At 30.5% G+C, this 26,199-nt stretch overlaps 2 protein-coding genes and 1 long non-coding RNA gene across 6 annotated transcripts; 2 read left to right on the forward strand and 1 right to left on the reverse strand.

Moving 5' to 3' along the window:
• Window positions 1-117: 117 nt before the first annotated feature.
• LOC140676188 (uncharacterized) lies at window positions 118-3,430 on the reverse strand. The gene is made up of 8 exons (XM_072911028.1): window positions 3,421-3,430; window positions 2,321-2,433; window positions 2,175-2,232; window positions 1,949-2,049; window positions 1,663-1,861; window positions 1,427-1,575; window positions 1,074-1,314; window positions 118-905 (listed from the first exon to the last, which is right to left on the reverse strand). The coding sequence occupies exons 1-8, from the start codon at window positions 3,428-3,430 to the stop codon at window positions 787-789; spliced, it is 990 nt and encodes a 329-aa protein (XP_072767129.1). The 3' UTR covers window positions 118-786.
• LOC140676243 (uncharacterized) lies at window positions 3,424-26,199 on the forward strand. Its single transcript, XM_072911159.1, has 23 exons — window positions 3,424-3,583; window positions 4,341-4,782; window positions 4,910-5,014; window positions 5,233-5,447; window positions 5,606-5,821; window positions 6,112-6,273; window positions 6,342-6,640; window positions 6,998-7,154; window positions 7,362-7,547; window positions 16,282-16,626; window positions 16,831-17,046; window positions 17,265-17,429; window positions 17,507-17,805; window positions 18,165-18,321; window positions 18,575-18,772; window positions 21,869-22,027; window positions 22,901-23,446; window positions 23,554-23,769; window positions 24,052-24,219; window positions 24,299-24,597; window positions 24,988-25,144; window positions 25,372-25,555; window positions 25,671-26,199. Exons 1-23 carry the CDS (start codon window positions 3,526-3,528, stop codon window positions 25,678-25,680), a joined length of 4,959 nt encoding a protein of 1,652 aa, XP_072767260.1. The 5' UTR covers window positions 3,424-3,525; the 3' UTR covers window positions 25,681-26,199.
• Window positions 8,346-14,727, forward strand: LOC140662862 (uncharacterized). Of its 4 annotated transcripts, none has more exons than XR_012046189.1 (5): window positions 8,346-10,491; window positions 10,716-10,878; window positions 11,012-11,259; window positions 11,803-12,263; window positions 12,325-14,727. It is a non-coding gene; the product is annotated as an uncharacterized lncRNA (long non-coding RNA). The 4 variants fall into 4 exon arrangements; XR_012046188.1 differs by having other exon boundaries at window positions 8,346-10,074; window positions 10,276-10,491; window positions 11,803-14,727; XR_012046190.1 differs by having other exon boundaries at window positions 8,346-9,209; window positions 10,276-10,491; window positions 11,803-14,727.

A 26,199-nucleotide genomic window follows, 5' to 3' on the forward strand; every position in this document is an offset into this window, starting at 1 on the left:
CGTACACAAACACGTTTATGTACTTTTTACATCAATTTTCTCTTTTCTAGTTATTTTTAGCGTTATAAACATTTCTTTCGCATGAGAGAGAGAAAGAGAGAAAGAGAGACATTGGAATTAAAAATAAATTAAAATTTATTTCAATTTTTCCTACTCTATCTACATTTTTATTGGAACGAGACTACCATAGCGCAAAAAATTCAAGCAAAATTGTTATATTATACTTATACCGTTTCTCATTTTAACCATTGAATTTTTTCATAGTACTCTTGCCCGCTGTACTATAACGCGAAATAATGTGTAACAGGGTATTAAAACGCTAAACGTCGAGAATAAAAATTATGTAAATCAAATTTGGATGAGCCCCCATGAAACGCTTTAATTCGTATCAGTCGAATTAAATTAACGTTACGCACAGGCGGGACAGTTTTTAATTCGTTTTACTTATAATACATGTGTCGGGGCCATTTCCCGTCGGTGGGAATTTTAAAGCTCGCTACGGAAGCGCGGCACGTTAACGGAATTATCGAACGTAAGCATGCCGAATGCGGGCATTAAATGCCGCGGTGTCTCTGGCATTAGGTGGCCTCCGGTGGCAGCTCTTTTTTTTACTCGTCATGTTCTTTGTATTCGTTGTTGCGCTCGTTGTCTCGTTTCTTTCCTCGCACTGTTCGTTCCATGTTAATTGGCTCATCCGCCGGGGCTTCTGAAAAGGATTCTGACTCGCGGCATTTTTCTCCCATTTTTTTCTCCCCCTTTCTCCGAGAAGTTTAGTTCTCGCTGATGTTAGTTTTGCACGTACGTTCCTTCCGTTTCTACTTCGATCTCTCGGCTTTTTTCCTGATCTTCCTCGCTATTCGAGTATCTATCGTCGTTTTTTAATTTTGTAAACGACTCGGATGCTTCTGTATAAACAACTCTTGTTTGTTATGTTCTGTTTATATATTCGAGTGCATGGAAAATGGCATATAAATTAATAGTTTTTTGAATATTTTGTACCATCTAGTTTCAGTATAATATTAAATTTCGAATTGATTTTGATATTATTTTGTAAAGGCAATGAAAATGACTACCTTCCTCCATTATGCGGACACGTGTCAATCGATTTTTAAGAGTACGCTGAAGTTCTTCGCTAGCCTTTGTCAAGTCATTTCGATTACCAAATTCCGTGGGAAGGTCTGCGCGGGTCATAACTTTGTCGAAAACTTTCTCATGCAAATTTTTGACAATAGCTTCCGTTACCATCGATTTTGTCGATTCTATCTCGGGTGCATTATAGTTACCCTTTTTTTCATGATATCGTCTGTAAGCTTTCTACATAAGATTTATGACTATTGCCATTTAATTATACATGAATTTGGCATAAAATATAGTACGATTAATAATATACGATATATACGATAATTTATATATGTAATTTATTTACTTGTATAATAGAAGCAGCTTCGTTAGCTCTTGTCTGCGTCAGTCCAGATTCCTCGGACATCATATCTAACCAGGCTATTGCTGGAATGGTGTCTTTGAGTTCTATTACGTCTTCGGCGCCTTCCTTTTCCTCTTGCGATTGTGTCATCACTGCAAACAATTGTGAAAATTACGCAATTTCGAAAATATGTTTTTAATATGTCAAAACACAAATATGTCAGTCAAGTAATTTTTTACTCATTTTCATTTTTAGATTTCTCCTCGTATAATATCCGCGGTAAGTAGCCTGTATTAGAATAGCGGCTTTCGACGCCTCCGCTTGCGAAGCTCCGGCTTTTCTCAAAATCTCCATGGTCCTCGTTGCAGCTCGTTGCCATTGAATCATACCCTGGGACTCGTTTAACAACATTTTCTCGTAATGATCGCGGAAAGCAACCTGATTGATGGCAACGAAAATGACTCAAGAAATCGCGGTAGCAATTACGGAGAATCATTAAGATCTTATCGTGATATTGATGCATACCTGTATTATCATGGCAGCCTTCTCCGCCTGTTCCAGAGGTATTCCCGTCGTTTGTAGAATACTCTGCAGAGAAATCCTGGACTTTTCGTCACAAGTGTTGTCTGCGAAAGGTCGAAAGAGAGGAATTTCTCTCGTTGCACTTTGTTCCCGTGTACCTTATAGCTTACACAATTCCACGTCTACCAGCCGCGGAATTGTTTTTCTATATAATTCACCGTGTAATTACCGTCGCACACCTGGTACGCTCGCATGTCTACCGCGTCCAAATACGTGCGGAATGCCCTCTGAACGAAAAGAAAGGAGAGAACGACCGAGAAATATTATTTAACTGGTAGAGGATCCCTATCTTGCACGCGACAGTAAATTATATACCTGAATTCTAGGCGCAGAGCAGGCGATCTGCTCTAAACTCAAGCCGCTGCGATAAAGTATGCCCACGATGGCTTGGCTTCCCAGTAAAATATTGTTTACGACTTTTATCGCAACTAAAACTCAATTATACGAATTATACAATGCGATCCGCAATACATGGTTATAGCCATTTACGATTGTCATATATGTACGTTATGACGCTAAATAATTATGGTAATTATTTTCTGCATCTGTTTGAGTTTACGTAGTAAATTATGGACTAAATAAATGTATCATATATACGTAAATGTATGTAAATGTTATTAATAATTTAATTCATTGGCTTAACGTTCTAATTAGTATCTGGTTAAATAATGTCAAAAAATCTGACATTATGACAAAATTGTCATAAACGCGGAATATACCTTTTGCATTTTCCCGCGTAATCAGGAGTGCTTCTACATAATCGGCAATGAAGCAATAGATGTTCCTTGGCTGCGAGCGTAGAACCTTTACAGATTAAATAATAATTTAACCTTTAACACGACGGCAATAAGAAGTCAAATATATATTTTGCAGAGTCATATTTCGTAGAGTAAACCTCGCGTGCGATGTCAGCGCATAGTTCGCGCAATCCTTCCGGGACTTTGTATATATGTTTAGCTCCATGTTTCTGGAGCAAAACGTTCATTTTCGTGATTATTGCCTCAACCGAGTTGCTTGAATTTATCGACTTTCGTTTGTATCGCAGATAATACAATGTGTGAAAGTTTCTAACTTTTAATGATAACGAGCACATGCTTTTTTGATGAGCTGTACAATGAGGCATAAAATACCGAAGTCAGGTAACGTCAGCTATCAGAAATATGTCGAGATAAAAATATAAATACAAAGAGAATAGCGTCGTTAATAGTCATCACATCTGCTATTAAATTTAAAAATGTTAAAATTTTACAAACAAAATTATTTTACAAAAATTTATTATTTCACAAGACATTTCTCGATAATGTAATAGATTTGTATTTAGTTCGATGAATGTCGTCACTGTCAAGATAACAATGTCATTCTCAATTTTTTTCCTTCTTCCACCATACCACTCATTGAAATAGTATGTAGATTACCGTGGGGCATTCCCAGTGTGGATTGGGCCTGGACTTAGTCCACCAAGATCAGTTCCTCCGTTCAGTTGACTATGATCGCATCATGTCGACGGCGCGTTCGCAGTTATGAACGTATGCGTTGTATCCTCGGTGATTCTATCGTTGTTGGCTTTACTGCCGTCGTGTGAGTAACTTACGTAACATTTTCATGTGAAGTCTTATTATCGTTTCTGACATAACCGTGCTCCATGAAATATTATGCGAAGAATGGCTATAGAAAACTTGTGAATTAATAACACAATTTAATTGCAAAATTTAAAAATTACGTTTTTATTCCATGCGTTGTGTTGTGAAATAATTGGATAAATCGTAGAATTCGTATAAATGGAAATGTTATGCCATAAACTCGAAGCCGAATAATTATAAATATATACAACGTACAATTAAAATATTTAACATCAAGATTATTTATAAATAATTCCACATTTAAAATCATAAAACTTGTGGAAGAAAAACAAACGTAATTCCTGTCCATGTTGAATGACGATTGAATATTTATGAAGTAGTGCGGTTAGTTAGCTACACAAATACCTGTACTAGTTTAACTAGTTTACATTGAGAGGTTTTTGCTATAATCAAGAACTGAAGCGAATCGAATACACACACTGTATTCGTGTATTATTAAATCTTGAATCATACATAAAAGTCATTCTTTCTATGTATATTTCTTTTTTTTTTATAAAAGATACGATCAATTAGATTATTGATTAGTTTTTTTACTCAGTTTCAATATTCCATTTAATTGTTTTTTTCTTCTTGTTTTCCTTAAACTTGAATAATCGATTTTAATATGGTATTTATTATTTTTTTATATATGTGCGATAAAATATCTTTGGAAAATGAGTAGAAACATTTACGCAGAAATAATATTTAACTTTTAGCATTCACTCAGATTTATGATCGTGCATATGATACTCTGTACAATCCCTCTAATCGGTACCAAACGACCACGAATGGGCCGCGAATTCCACCTGGTCAATCCAAATGGAACCGGGGCAATGGTCCTTCCGGACCACCGGGTCATAACAAATGGAGAGATGATGTCAGAGGGTCATCAGCTGATCGCGATCCTTCCCGATTAACGGACGGCGGTCCTCCCGGATTAACGGGCGGCGGTCCTCCCGGATTAAGGGGCGGCAGTCCTCCAGGACTAAATCGTGGACGTCCTCCGGGTTGGAACAAAGTAAACATCGAAAAATCAACCGAAGATGAGAAATATCTAGAAGAATCCACTTATAAATCTCGTTCCGATGAAAGAACTCCTTATGGTCCGAACGATCGTACACCTGAGTCAAACGGAAACTCGCAAAATCAACGATGCAGGTACGTTTGAGGTGAAAATATTCAATTTTCTTATTAATATATGATGGAAAAATAAATGTTTCTCTTATATATGTTAAATTACAAGTTTAAGTATTTGATAAAAATATTTTTATTATTATTGTTACAGAGACAACCAGTTTCACTGCAAGAGTAACGAGTGCCTACCGCAAAGCGTCAGATGTGATAAAAGAATTGATTGTCGCGATGCCAGCGACGAAGCATTTTGTATTGCGTAAGCTAATTACTGTTTGATCGCATGTGTGTATTTTTAATTTACATACAATTATCTGATAAACATACATGTGAATGAATCAGGTAATAACAAGATTTGATTTGAACTTGATTTGTTCTTTTTTTTTTAATCATCTTTTTCACTTTTTCACTTCATCACTTTATAATATAAATCTCAGACTTACATTCACGATTAAATGCACATTTGTGTAATTATAGCGACAGAATTAGAGATAATGGTTGTGTCTTGCCTGAACAACCGGAAAATGGACATTACGAATTGGATGATTGTAATGTTTGCACTAAACGTCCTGGCGATATAGTTCCCATAAAAAGCGTCCTCACTTACAGCTGTAAAAGCAATTATTTACTGAGCGGAAACACCATTTCCATTTGTGTCGACAACGAATGGTCCGAACCACCTTCGTGTTACAGTAAGTTTATTTTGGTGATATTTATTTCTGAAAATGTCAAGTAGAGTTTATATAATAAAAATAAAACTTTTTTTTATTTAATATGACAAATCTAAAAATGTGTGTTGTATAATATGAAAGTTATTACTTTACCTTCTCTTCTATTATTACCTCCACAGAAGTCTGCCCACCGTTAAACAGCACGAGCGTAGACATTTCTTGCAGCTACAAGGAAGAAACAGTGTCCTGCAGCGAGCGTATACTGCCGAGTACACGGGCTGCGCTCGCCTGTAAATCATCTTATAAATTACCTTTAACGAACGATCCGGCTTACAGAGAGATCACGTGTCTTGACGATGGTTTATGGGATCGTCGTCTTTTTCGTTGTCTACCCGGTATTTGTCACTCGCATATTTCTAATATAAAAAAAAAAAAAAAAACAGTTTTTATAAATTAAATATTCTCTTTGCATGCCGTTATTAATAAACTAAATATGTACAATACGAGTTTTGCTTTTAGTAATTACAAGATTATAGTTTCAAGATTTTTTTCGTCTTGTTCCGGTGGCTACGTAAGCGTTATTGTATCATGAAAAAATACAAAAAGGAAAAATATTAAAAAAATATAAATCATATTTTTTTAGCGAAACATATAAAAATATGTCTTTCTGTCTGTTTACAATTAGAATGCGGGGCGGCTACTGCACGCGGTAACACTTTAATCGTAAATGGTTTCGAAGCCAAAGTAGGAAGATTTCCCTGGCACGTTGGTATTTACCATAAGAAAAATATGGAGTACGAACAGATATGCGGCGGCACTCTTATTAGTAGCAATCTCGTCATAACAGGTAAATTATCACGAATAAGAATGATCATATTCTTATTGTTTATTTATTCTTTTCGCATGTATTCACAGCGGCCCACTGCGTTTATGATGAGGTCAACAATAAACTTAATAACCCAAGGAATTATGCTGTGGCCGCCGGCAAACATTACCGTGATTGGAACGCGAGAGAGAAATACTCTCAGAAGTCGTTGGTAGAGAATATCCGATCAGGTGGAAGATACATGGGGGCGAGAGGTAATTTCGCCGACGACATAGCCTTATTGAAGCTGAAAACACCCCTAGAGTTGACTACCTTAGTGAAGCCAGTTTGTATGGATTGGGACAACGAATACGAGAGAGAACAGCTGCAAATGGGACAAGTTGGCAAGGTAACGCTGGTCTAATATTAATTGTGAGAACTAATTGACCGTCTTAAGCGGTTTAATTAATCGTGAGGGCCAAGCGAAAATATATTCGGAAAACTAATATCTGTTAATTACATGAACGACACAGTTTTTTAATTAACTTTTGGTCGCCTATATATACAGACGTTTTATCGTGTTTACATTAATTAACAAATATTCTGGCATTTTCAAGAGTGGGTCTATGTACGATCGAATAGACTATTTAATTTTTGTGGAGTACAAGTACGAGGGAACGGCTCGTTTCGCATGTTCAGGAAGTGAGGGAGAATCAAACGTAAAGAGAAAATACAACAGACTCGTGAGCTTACTTCGTGATTTCAGGTAGTCGGCTGGGGCAAAGACATTAGAGGTGAATCCACCAGGAACTTACAGGAAATTGACATGCCGTTCGTGCCGTACCAACAGTGTTTGTCTACAGTGCCTCTAGATTTCCGAGGATACCTCACGTCCGACAAATTCTGTGCCGGCCGTTTGAACGGTGAGTTTGTGTGTGTGAAAATAATTATGAGATTTATTCATGTGAATTACATGAAATTCTTTCGAAATTGTTGTCGTAATAATTAAATTTATTAAAATAATTTTTGATGAGAATAATTCTTTGTTGTTTGGGAAAACCATGAATATGTATTTTTTTTCATTAATTTTTCCCAATTATGCATAATAAAAATAATTGTGCAATTGTCAGGTTCGACTGTCTGCGAAGGAGATAGTGGTGGTGGCTTATGCTTTGAGAAGGACGGTATTTGGTATCTTCGTGGTATCGTTAGCGTAAGTCCTGAGAAGGAAGGTACGTGCGATTACAACTCATATGTTGGATTTACCTCTATCAGTCATTTTCGTGATTGGATTCGTCAGGCTTATATCAATGAATAACAGAGGTGTTTTTTGGAGACAATTAGTTGTTGGATGTATGAAATATGGGCATTATCGCATTTAATAATAATGTTGTAACAATAAAGATGAATGGATGTACAAAATAACAGTAAGAAAACATTACAGGGATAAATAATATATCTTATTTAAAATTTTAATATTGAAAAAACGCGATAAAAACAGTTTTAAAAATGTGATAAAATTGGCTTTTATTTTGAAAACAGGATTTTATATATACTTACATATGTGAAATTGATAATATGCATTTATATATAAATATATAAATTAAAAAAATTGTGATATGTATGTGAATTATAGAAACTTTTTATAATAAAGAGTTATAATTATTGTATTGTGTTTTAACATATGTTTGCGAAAAAATAAATGATAATATTATTACTTCATTTTTATATTATTGCATAATCATTTTCTTATGCATTTGTTAAAGATGTTAATAGAAATAGATATTCAGAATAATACCAATTAAATATAAAATTTCATACTGTATAGAAAACTTTAATAATTATTTAATAAATTATAATAGTACTTATATATTTTTTTATTTTTAAGTTTATTTATTATTTTAACTCTCCCAGATAAAAAAACATTGACGAGTTAATTGTAAAGGTGTAATTTCAAGTACATTAATTTTAAAGCTTTTTTATGTCTTTTTTATAAAATAAATTATTTTTGTTGTCAGATACTACATACATATAACCTATGACTTTTTATGATTAATTATAAATTGATTCTTCTACTCACTTTGGCATACAAACCAAAAATAAAATCATCAAAAGGTTAATAATTTATAAAATGTATATAACTTATTTTAATATATAATGATAATACATTGTTGTAATATATGTGAAATGTAAAGTACACATTTTTAAACTAGAAAATCAAACTTTTTACTGTATAATAAGTGCAATATATAATCGATTAATAAGTCTATTTTCTATACAGTATTGCGTCTGTTAAAAACATCGCCGTAAATTATTAATCACGAGAAAAGTGTAGTCTTTATTTGTTATCATCGACGTTATTTTATTTACAATTCTACACAAACTTTCTTCATGTATAAATAATGAATTGGAAATTCTATATCATCGTAATTTTACATATATATACAAGTTATTTTGTTTAAATATCTTGAAGTAAACAATAATGCTACTAGATGTTGTTATGTAAAAGTAGGTCAAGTTAAGCTGATTTAATTTAAAAAAAAAATAAAGATAAATCTTAAACATGAGAAAGTCCTATTAAATACTACGTATCATCGATGTTAAAATATTGATATCTGATAGATAATAATTGTTATTTCGCAATTACAGTATTTTTATCGATAACGCAAAATAAACAGATTTACATTTATTTCATATTGATTTTTATGATTTTTATTACTGTTAATTGTGACGTTGATGCCAATCTCAACTATATTCTCTGACACGAGTAGTTTGGCATCGTTGACGAAGTAATCTGTAGATTTGTGGGGTATTTCGGATATTTATTTGATTCGACGTAAATTTCACGGTTAGTTCTTTATTGTCAATCACGAGCAACATTTATATATTTACATATCAGCAGTGGATTTGGATAATTATAAGCGCACATGTTGTATTTTTAGTACCGGTGTCGTTATGAATAGCTTTGCTGTCATCGCGTGAGTTAACGTTTAACGTTTGATTTAAGTTTTTATTGATATTTTTAATACGTTTTAACAATTTCGTACCAAGAATAATTATGCAAAGTTTGTAATTTTGCATAAAAATACGATTTAATTAATATTTTCAATGCATTTCTGTATTATTAAATAGTCATAGAAAAGTTCGAATTAAATACTTGGGAAAGAGTAAAATTGATTTATAATATTTATAAATTGACAATCACAAATTTTTACATAATTTTATGTTGAGACGTTTACGCCGTGTTTAAAAGATCGCATATATTATTCACGTATGAATAAATTATGCACGTGAACGTAATCATTTATAAATTATTATTTTTTTAAATTTACGACATAATTAGATACTGATTACTTTTCTTACTCTATTAAACCTTTCTAGAAAAGTTAGTAGAAAACATTTCTTTTTTAAATATATATAATAAATAATTTTAACATAGCATTATATTTAATGTTTTCCGTGTATGTGTATGTAATAAACATTTTTTGAAAATTAATAGAAATATTTACATAAAAATTTTACATTTTGAGCATCCGTTTGTGAGAGAAACGTACAGCTAGAACCTTGGATAGACGCAGTTTATAGTGTTATATGTAAAATGCCATTTCACCTTGCTTTGTGTGACTATATCTACGGTAACCGAACTACATGTTATTTGCCTAAACAACTAGAAAATGGACATTATAAATTAGATGGTTGCAAAGAGCCTTGTGATAAAAGTCTTAATGATACAGTTCCTCGCAATAGTATTCTTACTTATAGTTGTGAAAATAATTATATACTGGTGAAAAATAAATTTCAGTCTGTACCAATTTCACACGACCGAATCACCTTCGTATCTCAGTAAGCTTATTTGTGATATTTACTTTTGAAAACATAGAACAAAGTTAATGTACATATGAGTTAAACATTTCTGATTTAGCCATGAAATTATACAATATATACAAATATTTAATTATACAAGATATTATCAAAAATAATTAATAGAATAAATGAAGGCCATAAAATTTATTTTTAACACTTTCGATGTTATTACTTTTATAGAAGTCTGTCCACCATTTAAAAGCACAAGCGTAGATATTTCCTGCAACTATAAGGGAAAAACGGTGCCCTGCAATAAACTTGTATTGCCTGGTACACAAGCTACACTCGCGTGTAAACCATCTTATAAATTATCTGTAACGAACGATCCAGGTTATAGAGAAGTCATATGCCTTGATGATGGTACATGGGATAATCACATTTTTCGCTGTCTACTAGGTATTTGTCATTTATATGCAATCAATAAAAAAGTAAAAAACGAAGAAATAACGAACTAATATTTTACGTGCATGTCCCAATAATGTAGTCTACCAATAGATTTATTATCAATAGATTTAATTTATTTCCTCAAGAATACTACTTGCATATACAAGATTGTAATTTATGATCCGCCGCTTTACGGGATTATATCACAATCGATCAACAATGTTTTACTTAATTAGAATGCGGGACTTTCATCGCACACGGTCAGACTTTAATTGTAAATGGACATGAAGCTAAAGTAGGAGTATTTTCTTGGCACGTTGGTATTTATGTCAAACAAGAATCCGATAAATATGAAGATATGTGGCAGCACTCTTATTAGCAGTAATCTCGTGATATCAGGTAAATCGTCATGTGATAATAATTATCTTATTCTTAAGATTTACTTTTATTTTAATTGTTTTCATGCTTATTCGTAGAGGTTCATTGCTTTTACGATGAGATTTTTAACCAATTTAATGATGTGTCTAATTAGATCGTTGGGGCCGGCAAATATTTTTGCGATTGGAACGCCAGAGATGAATATGCTTAAAAATTGTTGGTCGAGAGGATTCAGGTCAGGCGGGCGAGAGATATATAGGCCTAAGAAGTAATTTTCTCGATGACATAGCCATTGTGAAACTATGAATACCTGTCCGGTTCACTACCTTAGTAAGGCCTGTCTGTGTGGACTGGGATAATCAGTACGAAAGAGAGCAGTTGAATGTACGACAGTCTGAGGAGGTAACATTCGATTAATCAAATATTAATCATCAATGAGAAATTAAAAAATGCATAAAAATATTTGAAAAAATTATCAAAGATACTTGAGGTAATATTTTATTTTTTCACATAATTGCTATGTACATCCAAGAATATATCGTAACTTGAAATGAATCTTAAAATTTCACTTTTGAATTACTGCACATCCAACTTTTTGAACCATGATAAGACGCTTTCTTGAAGCTTCCGATTTTCTTAAAACTGGCATTATAAGAAAATTATGTAAATAGAGAAAACTTTCCGTCTATTTTATCAGATCTATTGCATCTGTAAAATGTATAATCTTGTAAATCACACACAAAAAAAATAAAATCTTACCAAACTTTAAACTTTACTCTTTATAAATGTTTAATATTGTTTATTAATATATTATTCTATTCTTTTCTTTTTCCTTAACATTATTTGTAAGATTGTAGCACTAAATTTTTTTTGGCATATGATTCATGATTTAGTAGTTTATGTAATTGCTATTAATCATAAGTATATAATTTTCTGTTTAATTAGAATGCGGAATAGTTTTATACTTTAATAAAAGGAGTCTAAAATAAAAGTCTTCTTGACATTTTGGAATATACGCCAGGAAAAATAAAGATATGGACAAATGGTTATGAGCAAATATGCGACAATTAACAACAATCTTGTCATATAGAATAAATACTTCGCGAGTGAGCTACCTTATTGTTTATTTTTTTCACTTTGCATTTGCAGCGCTTGACCGTTTTTACGACAAGATTTTTATAATATCGATTTTTACTGAATTTAATAATGCGTGATATTACGCTGTTAGAGCCGATAAATGTTATCATGATTGAGACACTGCAAAGAATTTTTTTCAGAAGTCATTGATAACCTTACCGAAGCTGAAAACATCTTTTTAGTTAATCTATCTTAATAAGACCGTCTGCATGAACTCAGACAACCATTATAAGAGAGAATTTTTATAAATTTGACAAACTGGTGAAATTGTAAGTCAAGTTTTGTATCATACAAATCTAAAAAATATTATAGAAACTATTCCAATTTCAGGTAGTCGGCTGAGATAGAGACATTAATGGCGCAATCTATTAGGGAATCTTACAGGAAATTAAGATGCTATACGTGTCATATTTTATTAGTATGTCTTGCAGCTTTCAAAGGATACTTTATATTAGACAAATTCTGCGCTGGCAAATTATATATACATATATATATATATATATATATATAATTGTATAATTATTATGTATGATTGGCAGTAGATAAAGCAATTTTGACAATAAAGTAATAATCTTATTAAGAAAAATTGCACACACACGCACACGCCATATAATATATATTTTATTATTTTATAGTAAATCATAATGTAATTATTATTAAATATTTAATATTAAAAATTATTAAAGTAAAAATAATTACATAATTATTAGATTTAAGTATTTGTGATGAAGATAGTAGCAGCGGCATATATTTCGAGAAGGATGATGTTTAATATCTTACTGAGCGTAAGCTCAATGACAAGAGGCACTTACAATTATAACTCGTATGTTGGATTCACCTATTAACTCACGTTTCTAGATTCTTGAAACTTACCAACAAGTAAATGTTTCGATAGTTGTCAGCTGTTGGTGGAAATATATATTGCACGGATCTTAAGTTTGTAATGACAAGAAAGTGAATTTGATATATGAATATGATAACACTAATAAAATATTTTGTATCTTTCTCGAAAACATCTTTCTTATGTTGAATTGATATGAAAATGCGAAAATGGAATTTTAAATATTTAATTAAATTTATATGGAATTAAACATATTGTTACGTCCAGGCCCGTGGAAAGGATGGGTCAGAGGAAGGGCGTAACAGGAACTGTTCCGATGTCAAATGTCTTACCGACGAGTGCTCGGTCAAACGAGCTGAAAGTTAGCAAAACGGGTAAACGACGGGATGCCGTTATTACACTGTTTATGCGAACACTTGCTCGGTGATCCCTTTTTGGTCAGAGAATTGAATCTCTTTTACACGGGACGGGACCAAGTGTGATCTTTCGCGGAGAGAGGGAATTAAATAAATTTGCCGATCGTTTAATATTTCGATTTACATTTATTCATTTAAATCCTAACGTTATACATATGATTCTTTTATATAATTTTTCTAATAGCGGCCTTAGATTTAAGTAAGTGTGTGTGTGTGTTAGTCGCGGATGTTACATTAGTACGGAGGTCATCACCCAGAATAATGAGGGGATGAGTGAGAGTCTAAAGTCTTATGTTCTGGGTGGAAAGTTTACATATTTTATTTTTGTTGTTATAAAAAAAAACTGTGTGTCTGTGTGTGTGTGTGTGTTACGGGTTCGTTTCTGATTCTATCTAATTAAGCTCGTCTTACTATTTTGGTGAAGTCTTACGTTCGGTAGTCTCGTGGTGTTCCCTTGGTCTCAGTGTTGTTCTGCAGCTGAGCGTTGAGGGTTGTGATCGTGGATCACGCACTGAATTTGCGTTAAAAGGAGAGCCCGAACGGAAGTCAAGTTTCCGAGGGAAATTACTTGTACGACACTACTGACTGACACTATCGACCCCCGAATTTCTGAGATGATCGACTCTAAAAGTTCTAAAAGCTTGAGGAGTGTTAAGAATAATGTTCATAAGCGTTCTCGCAACTCTCCCTTTTTATATAATTTTCCTGAGGCATGTTGGGCAGGACCACGTATTGCGATTGGTCAGAAGGTATCTTTTCTCCGCCTTGTTCTGATTGTTGCTGAGCTCGTAAAAATTAGGAAATTTTAGAATTTACTCAGCTGTGTTTATTATTCGGTTACAGAAGAGATTGATAATTTATCGTTGGTAGACTTCTAACTTCACCAAAATAGTAAGGCGAGCTTAATTAGATAGAATCAGAAACGAACCCGTAAACACACACACACACACACACACACACACACACACACACACACACATAGTTTTTTTTTATAACAACAAAAATAAAATATGTAAACTTTCCACCCAGAACATCCAATCTGTACTCGTTTGGAAATCGCGTCTAAATATTTAAGGTATTGTGTGGCAAGAACGGTCTATTTATCGCGCGGCTTTTCCTTATTACTAGTTGGGCGATTATCATTTAATCCTACGTAGTGACGAACATCGAACTGTAATGTATTTTTATCATCGAGCCCCTCTGTATTCATTGGGGAATCGTATTGAAATGTTTAAAGTGTTGTGTGAAAAGAACGGTCCGTTTGTCGAGTGACTTTTTCTTATTACTGATTGGGCGATTATCATTTAATCCTACGTAGTGACAAACCATAATGTATTTCATCATCGAGCCCTTCTGTATTCGTTGGGAAAGCGTGTTGAAATGTTTAAAGTGTTGTTTGACAAAAACGGTCTGTTTGTCGAGTGACTTCTCGTTTATCGCTTATCAATTAATCTGTGTGAGAGGAAGAAACGTGGAACCGACAGGATATAACAATATAAAATTAAGATTTTTATATAAAGAATATATTATTTGATAACAAATATAGTTTATAAATGTCTAAAATGTTTGTACTATTTGATATTATAATGAAACATCTTCAGATGTGATGTACAAAGAAATAAATAAAATAATGATTGCTAAAAAAAACATTAATCATAATTTTATGAGAGAGTTTCTATTAGAATTTACAATTATTTAAAATAGAAGTAAATCATCTTTCTATAATTAAACCTTAGAACATTATTTAATATTTTATTAACTATTATTAATTTACAAAATTAATCAAATAATTCAGTAACAATTGTTATTAGAATTTTAATAATGCAAATTATTATTATCTACAATTTTGACACTATTTTCATTGTGATAAGAATCACAATGAAAATTAAAAAGATTTAATGATTTGAATTAAAAATTTTCCGAATAGTTACTTTTATTTACAAAACAATACCTGTATTTTTTGTGAATTCTTTAAGGAAAAACAATTCTGATTCTAAGGAAAAATAAATCTTCTTTAGAAGTTTATTTTGAGTTATATCTAACACATCTCTATCGTAGATCAAGCTAAGTATTTAATTCGTTTGCAGTGCAGATTGCATAAATAATTTTACTTTAATTGATAGTGTATTAAAATATTGATATTTCCTGTAGATTATTATTCCGCAATTACAGCATTTCTCTTGATAATATGAATAAAAAATATTTGCATTTATTTCACAGGTTTTTATAATTTGCTATCAAGTGTGACGTTGCCATATTCTTTGACACGACTTGGTATCGTTGATAAAGTAATCCGTAGATTTGCTGGGTATTCATTGGTTTGATGTAAATTCCACAGTCAGTTCTTTATCGTCAGTTACAAATAACGTTTGCCTCATCGATTTGTAATTATGAATAAACGCATTGCATTTTCAGTGATTGTATCATTATGGATTGTTTTACTGCCATCGCGTACGTATTTTATAAGGTTCGATTTAAATTTATGTGCTGTTGTTTCTGACACGATTGTGCTCTACAAATTTTCGTACTAAGAATAATTATATTAATATCATATAAAAACACGATTTAATTAATATTTTCATTCAATGCGTTTCTACATTATGGAATAATTATGCAAGTTTGAATCACAAATAATCGAGTAAAAAGTAAAATTGACGTATAATACATATTTATAAATTGACAAATACAAACTTTTATACAAAATATTGAAATGTTTATGCTGTGCTTAAGAAATAATCACATATACGTATTAATAATTTGAATTAAGTCATCCATAAAAATTTCATTTTTGCATTTTTGTATCTTTTTATTAAATTACGACAGAATATAATAACCAAAGAAAAAATGTTTATTTAATTAAACGTCAAAATATTTTATTTAATTATGTATAATAAATAATTTTAATATAATATTAATCAAGATTTATAGCATATATATATATATATGTATATTTATTTATTTATTTATTTATAAATATAAACATTTTTTGAAATTAGTAGAAACATTTATTTAAAAATTGTGTATTTTTAGCATCCGTATGTCAGGATGGCATCTTGGCGTCATTTGGACAATGGTTAGGTAATAGGTTGATAGGTGATCCAATAAAAGAAATGTTGGATAGAGATGGAAATGAAATTGGTCGCCAAGTAGTTGAACAGATAATACAGGCTTTAGATGTTTGTTGGTTGCCTGAACAACCACAAGGCGGTCATTATGAATTGGTCGGGTGTACAAAGCCTTGTAACAAAAGTTTTAATGATACAGTTCCTCGCAACAGTATTCTTATTTATAGTTGTGAAAACAATTATGTAATTAGCGGAAACGTAATTGCCGTCTGTATTGATCTCAAATGGTCCGAATCGCCTTCGTGTCTCAGTAAGTTCACTTGGCAATATTTATTTTTGAAAATATAAGACAGAATTAATGTACATATAAGTAAACCTTTCTTATTTAGTCATAAAATTATACAAGATATAAATATTTAATTATACAAGATTATTAAATATTATTAAAAGTAATTGATAGGATTAATAAAGGTCATAAAATTTATTAACACTTTCGATGTTATTATTTTTATAGAAGTCTGTCCACCATTAAGAAGCACGAGCGTAGATATTTCCTGCAGCCATAAAGGAGAAACAGTGTCCTGCAACAAACTTCTATTGCCTGATACACAAGCTACTCTTGCGTGTAAACCATCTTATAAATTACCTTTAACGAACGATCCAGGTTATAGGGAAGTCACATGCCTCGATGATGGTACATGGGATAATCATATTTTTCGCTGTTTACCAGGTATTTGTTATTTAGATTCAATTAACGCAAGACAAAAACGAAGAAATCACACATTAACATTTTACGTGCATGTCTCAATAATGTTATTTATCAATAGATTACATTGATTTATTTTCCTCGACAATACTAGTTGTATATACAAGATTGTAATTTACGATCTGTTGGTTTACGAAATTACCGTCATATCACAATCGATCAACAATGTTTTATTTAATTAGAATGCGGAACTTCCATTGCACGCGGTCAGACTTTAATTGTAAATGGACATGAAGCTAAAGTAGGAGTCTTTCCTTGGCACGTTGGTATTTATGCCAAACAAGAATCGGATAAATATGAACAAATATGCGGCGGCACTCTTATTAGCAGTAGTCTCGTCATATCAGGTAAATCGTCGTGTGACAATAATTATCTTATTCTTAATGTTTACTTTAATTTTAATTTTTTTCGTGTTTATTCGTAGCGGCTCATTGCTTTTACGATGAGGTTTTTAGCCAATTTTATAATGCATCTGATTACGCCGTTGGAGCTGGCAAATATTTTCGCGATTGGAACGCCAGAGATGAATATGCTCAAAAATCATTGGTCGAGAGCATTCGGGCAGGCGAGAGATATATAGGATTAAGGGGTAATTTTATCGATGACATCGCCCTTGTGAAACTACAAACACCTTTTCAGCTTACTACCTTAGTGAGGCCTGTCTGCATGGACTGGGATAATCAGTACGAGAGAGAGCAATTGAATGCACAAGAATCTGGAAAGGTAACATTGATAAAATATTAATTATGAGACTCAGTTGATTGTCTTAGCGTATTTTAATTTCTGTAAGAATGTTTTGTAATCGAAAAAAGTGCATTGGAGCAATTAATAAATTGTTTATTACATTGATAACAGGGTTTTAAACTATTCTTTGACCGTATATGTGTTAGATTGTTATCACTTATGCTTTTATTAATTATTATATATATGCATGCACTTTTTTTTGCAGGTAGATTTATATATGAGCAGAAGAATTTAGGTTTTAGAAAATAATTTTAAAAAACGGGTTGTTTTGCTTGTTTATAAAAAGAAAGAATCATAAAGAAAATATGAATACGTGAGATCTTATTTCTTGATTTCAGGTTGTTGGATGGGGTAAGGACATTAATGGCGAATCTACCAATAACTTACACGAAATTGACATGCCGTTCGTGCCTTATCATCAGTGTTTTTCCGAGGTACCTGTAGATTTCAAAGGATATCTAACGTTAGATAAATTCTGTGCTGGTCACTTAAATGGTGAGTCTTGTACGTTATATATTTTACGAGATTTATTTGTATTATTTTACACAGAACCTTTAACTTAAATTATCATTATATATATGTATAATTAATAATAATGTCAATTGATTAATGATATGTAACATAATTTTGACAAGACAGTAATAATTTTGTTATAAAAGAGAGATGTATAAACATTTTACTTTAGAAAAAATTATATATAATTTATATCCATATAATAAAAAATATAATAATTGTATACAATTATTAGGTTCAAGTGTTTGCGATGGAGATAGTGGTGGCGGGATATGTTTTAAGAAACACGATGTTTGGTATCTTCGTGGCATCGTGAGTGTAAGCCCAGTCAGGAATGGTGGTTGTGATTATAACACGTACGTTGGATTTACCTCTGTTAGTAATTCTCTTAGTTGGATTCGTCAAGTTTATACTAGTGCGCTTCGAGAATTGTGAGTTGTTAAATGTAGGGAATATATTGTTGGTATGTGTTGTATGATCGATTTTACGATTGATATCAGACTAATGTGATGTTAATAAGGTAACAAAATATTGCGAGAGAAATGACAATTGTATATTTTATAAATTTAATATAGAATATAAATTTAATTAAGAAGATTACGAATGTATAATGATCTTATAAAAGAATCTTTTAGAAGCAAAGAAAATACGTTAAATATGTAACAATATATAAATATTGCACGTGTAACAAATAAAAATTTAATCAAATATTGTATGTATTACATAGTTATAAAATTAACTTTGTAAAAACAGATTTAAAGTTAAATAAATAGCCAAATAGGTAGTTAATTATAGATTATTAATTTTTTGTCAATATTGAATGATTTAGTGTTTCTTTGGTTTGTATACAATAAATTTTATATACAATATATCAATAATTTAAAAGAATATTTATTAGTTTATGTTAATTTTAAAATATAAAAACTTGTCGTGTTTGGATCATAAAATATTTATACGATGTATATAATTGTAAATTAGATTGATTTCTACAAATCTGTTATCTTGATTTTTCGTAAATAATAATTTAGAAATTTTAATTTATATGATTGAATAAATATAAACTCTTAAGCAATATAAGGATGAGACAGAGGGAGAGAAAGAAAGAGAGAGAAAGATATGAACATTTATGCTCATATATACATTATAATATTATTATAATAGTTAGTAAACTATTCTAAATATTTCTCTTTACATTTATGTTTTTTTTGTATTATATTTTATATAAGTTTGAATGTAAATATTGAGTAATCTTTTTATTATTCGATTTATACGAATAATTTATATACTACGAAATACAAATCTCTCGGAAACAACTGATTTTCACGTGATTTGCTTAAACCAACATTATTTTTCATTCCATTCTATTTTCTCTTCTAGTTCCAGTTCTGTTACGACAATACGTAACATTTTTTATTTTATCTATGAGTCATGGAGTAGGTAAATTCTTGAAGAATATTTGCCGAAGATAGGTAACATAATTTTGTTGATACATTAATAATTATGTTATGCAAGAAAAATGTATAAATATTGTATGTTAGAAAAAGTTTGTTTATATAATTATAATAAAAATATATATTATTTACATTATATATATAAATATTAGATTCAAGATTGTTTATTTGCGATGAAGATAAGGATGGTGGCATATACTTCGAAAAGAATGCGTACTTTTGTGATATCGTCAGCGTGAGCTCAGTAATAGAAACAATAGTTGTGATTACAACTTCTAGATTACATTCACTTCTGTCATTAACTCCTAAGTGGTTGGATTCGTCAAACTTATATCAACAGTTTGAGAATTATGAATTGCAGGAAATATATGTCGGCATATGTTACGGCATATGAGATCCAACTTGCAATAGATATTAGACGAATATAGATGTAATATTAATAAATTAACAATATATGTAAAAATATTGTAAAAAATGATATTTTTTTGTTTTAATATTTTTAAAAAACTCAAACATTGCGAAGTAATTAAAATGCAATATACAACTAATTTTTATATTAGAATAATTTTTATTTGTATGTAGTAAAATATTATTTATAAGTGTTTGCAAAAAAAACAGTTTATTACAATGACTTTTTTTATTTTAGAGGAATATTTTTTGTCAACGTTTTAACTATTAAAAATAGTAAAATTCTTATGTATAATACAAATATAATTCACATTATATTTTTTATCCATTGTCTTAGATCAATTTAATAACATGAAATATTATATCTTAATATTTAATGTAATTTTATAAGATTATTTATTTAAATTTAAATAATTAATTTTATAAGAATATTAAATTTAAATTTAAATAATTAAATTTTTCATTGCTACCGTGATCCCTTAATCAGATAATAAAAACTTATAGCAATCTTCTTATAATACAGATTTCTCTTATTATTGTTTCGGAATTAGATTTGCATCCAAATCCAGAAAATATTTATTTTTAAATTTTACACTTATAATCTACAATATATCATAATATTTGAATCATTAAAATTAATCATTTCTTTCTAGATATACAACTTTTATTTTTATTACTATATTACAATATTTGATTACATTTACTTATTATATAAGACCATATAGTTTTCTATACATCATTTATCTTAACCGCTTGAATGAGGAACTTTGACAAGAAGTCTATTGTCTATTATTTATCATCTGTTATTTATTATCTATTATCTTTTTTATTATTTTATCTATTTCATATATATATATATATATATATATATATATATATATACATATATATATATATACCTATATGTATATATATGATGTTAAATTATAAAATTTTTTGTTTGGTACACAGATCTACTATGTGATATATGTTACAAATATGAAATAACTTGAACATAAGAAAATCTTGGGTATTACCCAGAATATGTTGATTACAGTGTGTCTTTGTCTCTATGTTTGCTACATTATCACGTTCTTTGAGATAAGAAATACCGCCAGTTCATGAAAAGAAGAATTTCTTGCAGATTACTTTGGATTACTTTTTATTAACATTTATCTATTTTATATTAGACATTTAATTTGATCATTGTATGAATTGTATAGAATCATATAATTATTAAAATTGTAAATTTTAAAAGCGTCTTATTGCAATTAATTAGTTTTTATAGCTTTACGTTTTTTTTTTCAAGATAAATAATAAGATTATTTCTTGTACAACTGGTTTTTTCTACTATAAGAGGATCAAATTATATATAATGTTAATTTTTAAAAATGTTGCGAAAAATATAATAATTAAAATAAATATAGTAAAAAGAAGATTAAAATAGCATTAATTATTATCATTTACTATTATTTTTGAAATATCAAAATTTTATGAATATAATTATTTTACGACTATACAATACATATGTCTTAATAACATATACTCAAAATATTGTATTATTGTAATAGTTACTTTGTCATCGAAAATCCCAGAGAATGTTTAATGCTAACGATTTCACTCGCAAGCTTTTTTTTCTTGAAACGATGTTATTCGATGTTGCAAGATCATTTATAGGTTATCGTGAATATTTTGCGTTTTGATTGTGATAGTGAGCCTTGCAGTGAATTCCACGGCCAGTTTTTCGTTGACCATGAGTGACGATTGTCATATTGACAGCGTGTCTATAGTTATGAACGCACGCGTTACTTTCTTGGTGATTTTATCATTGTTGGTTTTACTACCTTCACGTGAGTAAATTACATAACGTTATCGTTACATGTGAAAATCTGTTGTGAAAATTCGCGTAGCAATACGATTTAAGTGTAAAATTAAAATTTATATTGAGGCTTTCATGACATAGAGACGTATGCCTGAAATCGTAACTTTACAGGAATGAGAAAAACGATTTAAATTTCATATTTGATAGGAAAATATGTCTAAATATTTTTGTATTTATTAAGCCAATAAATACGCACCTCTGTTATAAAATGCAAGATGTATAGAACTTTTATGTGTAACTTTAATACCTTATTTTTCAAAAAAATTGGAGATACGACCTTATGTTATGAAATCCTCGATGTATTTATGATCTTCTGTATTGTTGAATAATCAAATATGTCCTCTGGCAGAAATAGCAAAATTAATTTATATGAAAATATTATATGTCACATAATTTGAAATGCATAATTTTGAATAATATGTCTTGTTTAATATTTAAATATTTTGATCATATATTATCAAAATATTTCGATATTAAAATAATAGAGGCTTTTTAAATAAGTTAATTCTGCATTTCTAAAATAAAATAAAATCAAGCAAATAAAATAAGTGACGACTGAAAAATTATGAATGTCAAAGTTCAATATATTAAAAGATTTTTACTGCAAACCTTTAATGATCAAAGTGTAAACATCATATATCATTATATGATTAATCTGACTTTGAATTGTTTATAAAGTTTATTTTCCTTTCTCCACGCGTGTATCTGTTTTGTTAAGAATGAGATTAGTAGATAAATTTTTTACTTCGTTAAACGTTTATCGATATTATTGTTTTTTTTTGAGATATATATAATTAATAATTTTAATACAACATTATTTTTACAAATTGTATATTTTTAGCGTCTGTGTGCCAGAGTAATAATGGTTATTACACTCTTCCACCGCCTCCTATAAATATTCAAAATTCACCTCAAAATAGATCACCAAATCGGAATAATGGTTATTACGCTATTCCACCGCCTCCTATAAACAGAAATACTCAAAACTCACCTCAAAATGGTTCACCATATCGGAGTGATGGTTACATTACTCGTAACCCACCCGAAACTGGCTCATCAAATGGTTCACCATATCGGAGTGATGGTTACATTGTTCGAAACCCGCCCGAAACTGACTCATCTAATAGGACTACGTACTATAGTAGTCGTATTGAAAATACAGACAACAATAGTCCATCCAATTCGCTCGATTGTCTCTTACCTGAACAACCGGAAGGTGGACATTACAAATTGAGTCGTTGCGCTGAGCCTTGTAGTAAACGTCCTAATGACCCAGTTCCCGAAATTAGCATTCTCATTTATACTTGTGGAGACAATTACGTACTGAGTGGAAATACCATTTCGGTTTGTATCAACCAGAAATGGTCTGCACTGCCTTCATGCCTTAGTAAGTTATTTAATAATTTGATAAATTATGCGCGCGCGCGCAGGATATATAATAATATAATAATACATAATATTATATTTATCTTTCTCTCTATGTTATCTCCGTAGAAATTTGTTCACCGTTAAGAAGCACAACTGTAGACATTTCTTGCAGTTATCAGGGAGAAATCGTATCTTGCACCAAGCAAGTATTGCCTGGTACAAGGGCTACGCTTGCTTGTAAACCATCTTATACATTACCTTTAACGAATGATCCGGCTTATAGAGAGATCACATGTCTCAACGATGGTTTATGGGATAATCGCGTTTTTCGCTGTCTACCAGGTATTTATTATTTATATGCTTTGATGCAAAGACAAAAAATTTTGAATTAAACATTCGTAAATATTCAAAGATATTACCCATTAGTAACTAACAATTTCTTCTTCTTAAAAATCATTGTTTCCATCTCTCTGCCTCTTTCTCTTTTGGTATATGTGTACGTATGTAAATATATAATTATAATTTTGATACTATTCTAGCTTGTTATTTATGTATGTAATTGCCGGTTCATGTAATCATCATTATATTACAAAAAAGAATATCAATAATATTTTGTTTAATTAGAATGCGGAACGTCTATCGCACACGGTAACACTTTAATCGTAAATGGACTCGATGTGAAAATAGGAGTATTTCCTTGGCACGTTGGTATTTATTTCAAAGAGAATAATGCGAGCGGATATGAACAAATATGTGGTGGCACTCTCATTAGTAGCAATCTTGTCATATCAGGTAAATTGTTGCGCGTAAATTATCTTATTTTTAATATTTACTTTACTTAGTTTAAATATTTACTTTATTGTATTTGCAGCCGCTCACTGCTTTTACGATGAGGTTTTCAACAAAGTTATTGACGCATCGAATTATGCCGTGGGCGCCGGCAAATATTATCGCGATTGGGATGCTCAAGAAGATTACGCTCAGAAGTTATTGGTAGAAAGTATCCGAATAGGCGACAGATACTTAGGTTTCAGAAGTAATTACGCTGATGACATAGCCCTCTTGAAGCTGAAAAGACCTTTTCAATTGACTACCTTAGTAAGGCCCGTCTGTATGGATTGGAGCAACCAGTTCGAGAGAGAGCAGCTGCAAGAGGGACAAGTTGGCAAGGTAATATTACCTAAATGTCACTCGTAATAATCAATTAATTGGTCATTTTAATGCAATCTAATTAATTGAGCGAATATTTATTGTAGTCGAGTAAAAGTGTACATACATTTCGAAAAGACTATTTGTTGTTAACTATTTACATTAACAATATATTTTTAAAATTTTGACTGCGTGTATGTTGATACATTGTTTTTATTAATTTTAAATTCTATTAAATATGCATCATGTGTACATTTTCAAGAACAGATTATAAAAGAAAATTATCTAATAATTTTGTGGACTAAAGAATTTTGTTGCACATATTTAAGGACAGAAGAAAAATCAAAGAGAAAATAAACGTAGAATTTCTTATATCGGTAAAACGGATATGTGTATACTTACTTCTTTCAGGTGGTCGGCTGGGGTAAAGATATTAATGGCGAATCCACTAAGAATTTACAGGAACTCAATATGCCATACATACCATATCATCAATGTTTATCTGAGGTGCCTATAAGTTTCCGAGGACTCATCACACATGACAAATTCTGTGCTGGCTATTTGAACGGTAAATATATGTGCGCGAATAATTGAAAGATTTATTAAAGTTGTTAATGTTATTTTTTTCTTCAAAATTATCGTAATGATTAATGGTGTCCATCAATTTGATAATAAATAATGTATTTTACTTTAATAACACAGTAATGATTGTGTCATAAAAGATGAATGTTTGCACATTTTTCCTGGTAGTAACTCATTATTTTTAAGGAAAATATATAATTGCACAATTCCCAGGTTCGAGTGTTTGCGATGGAGATAGTGGCGGTGGTATATGTTTCGAGAAAAACGGCGTTTGGTATCTTCGTGGTGTCGTCAGCGTAAGTCCTGAGAAAGGCGGTACGTGCGATTACAATTCGTACGTTGGATTTACCCACGTTAGTAATTCTCATGAATGGATTCGTCAGGCTTATGCAAACGCGTAAGTATTTCGAAGAACGTGAGTTGTCAAACGCAAGGAATATGTTACATATTAGTTAGCAGTAAGAGCTAGACGAATGGAGTATAAAGCAAGTAACAACAATATAACTTTGCAGGAATACATAACGAGGATACGCATAAGAAAATTGTATTTCTTTTCTTCAAACTTTTGATATCTGTTAAAAAGATACAAAAATAGAGATAATGATATGAAATATAATTAAGATTTATATCGAGATTATATAAGGTATATATAAAATATAAAGTATAAATATAAACTATACTTTTCTTTTCTTTTTGAAAGAGTTATATGTGTATATTATTTTTAATATAAAAGTTTAAAATGCATTTAACCAATGTATAAGTTTTAGCTAAAATGATGCACTTAATTGTTAAATATTACATTTGTAATATAAGTTTACAAAAAAATATACCAGAAATACTCAATATTTTTAATTTCTGCGTTGTGTTATATAAATATACTTGATCTTTTTGTAAATATAATACTTGTAATTACTTGAAAGTTTCAACACATATAATTTTTTATACATATATTTATTTGTTTTAAAACGATGTGGCAATATGTGTACCAAATGTACAGAAATGTACAGTAATCCTGAACAAGAGAGAGAGACATTACAATAT

Source organism: Anoplolepis gracilipes, chromosome 1, assembly GCF_047496725.1.
Source record: "Anoplolepis gracilipes chromosome 1, ASM4749672v1, whole genome shotgun sequence".
In the NCBI taxonomy this organism is placed as follows: Eukaryota; Metazoa; Arthropoda; class Insecta; order Hymenoptera; family Formicidae; genus Anoplolepis; species Anoplolepis gracilipes.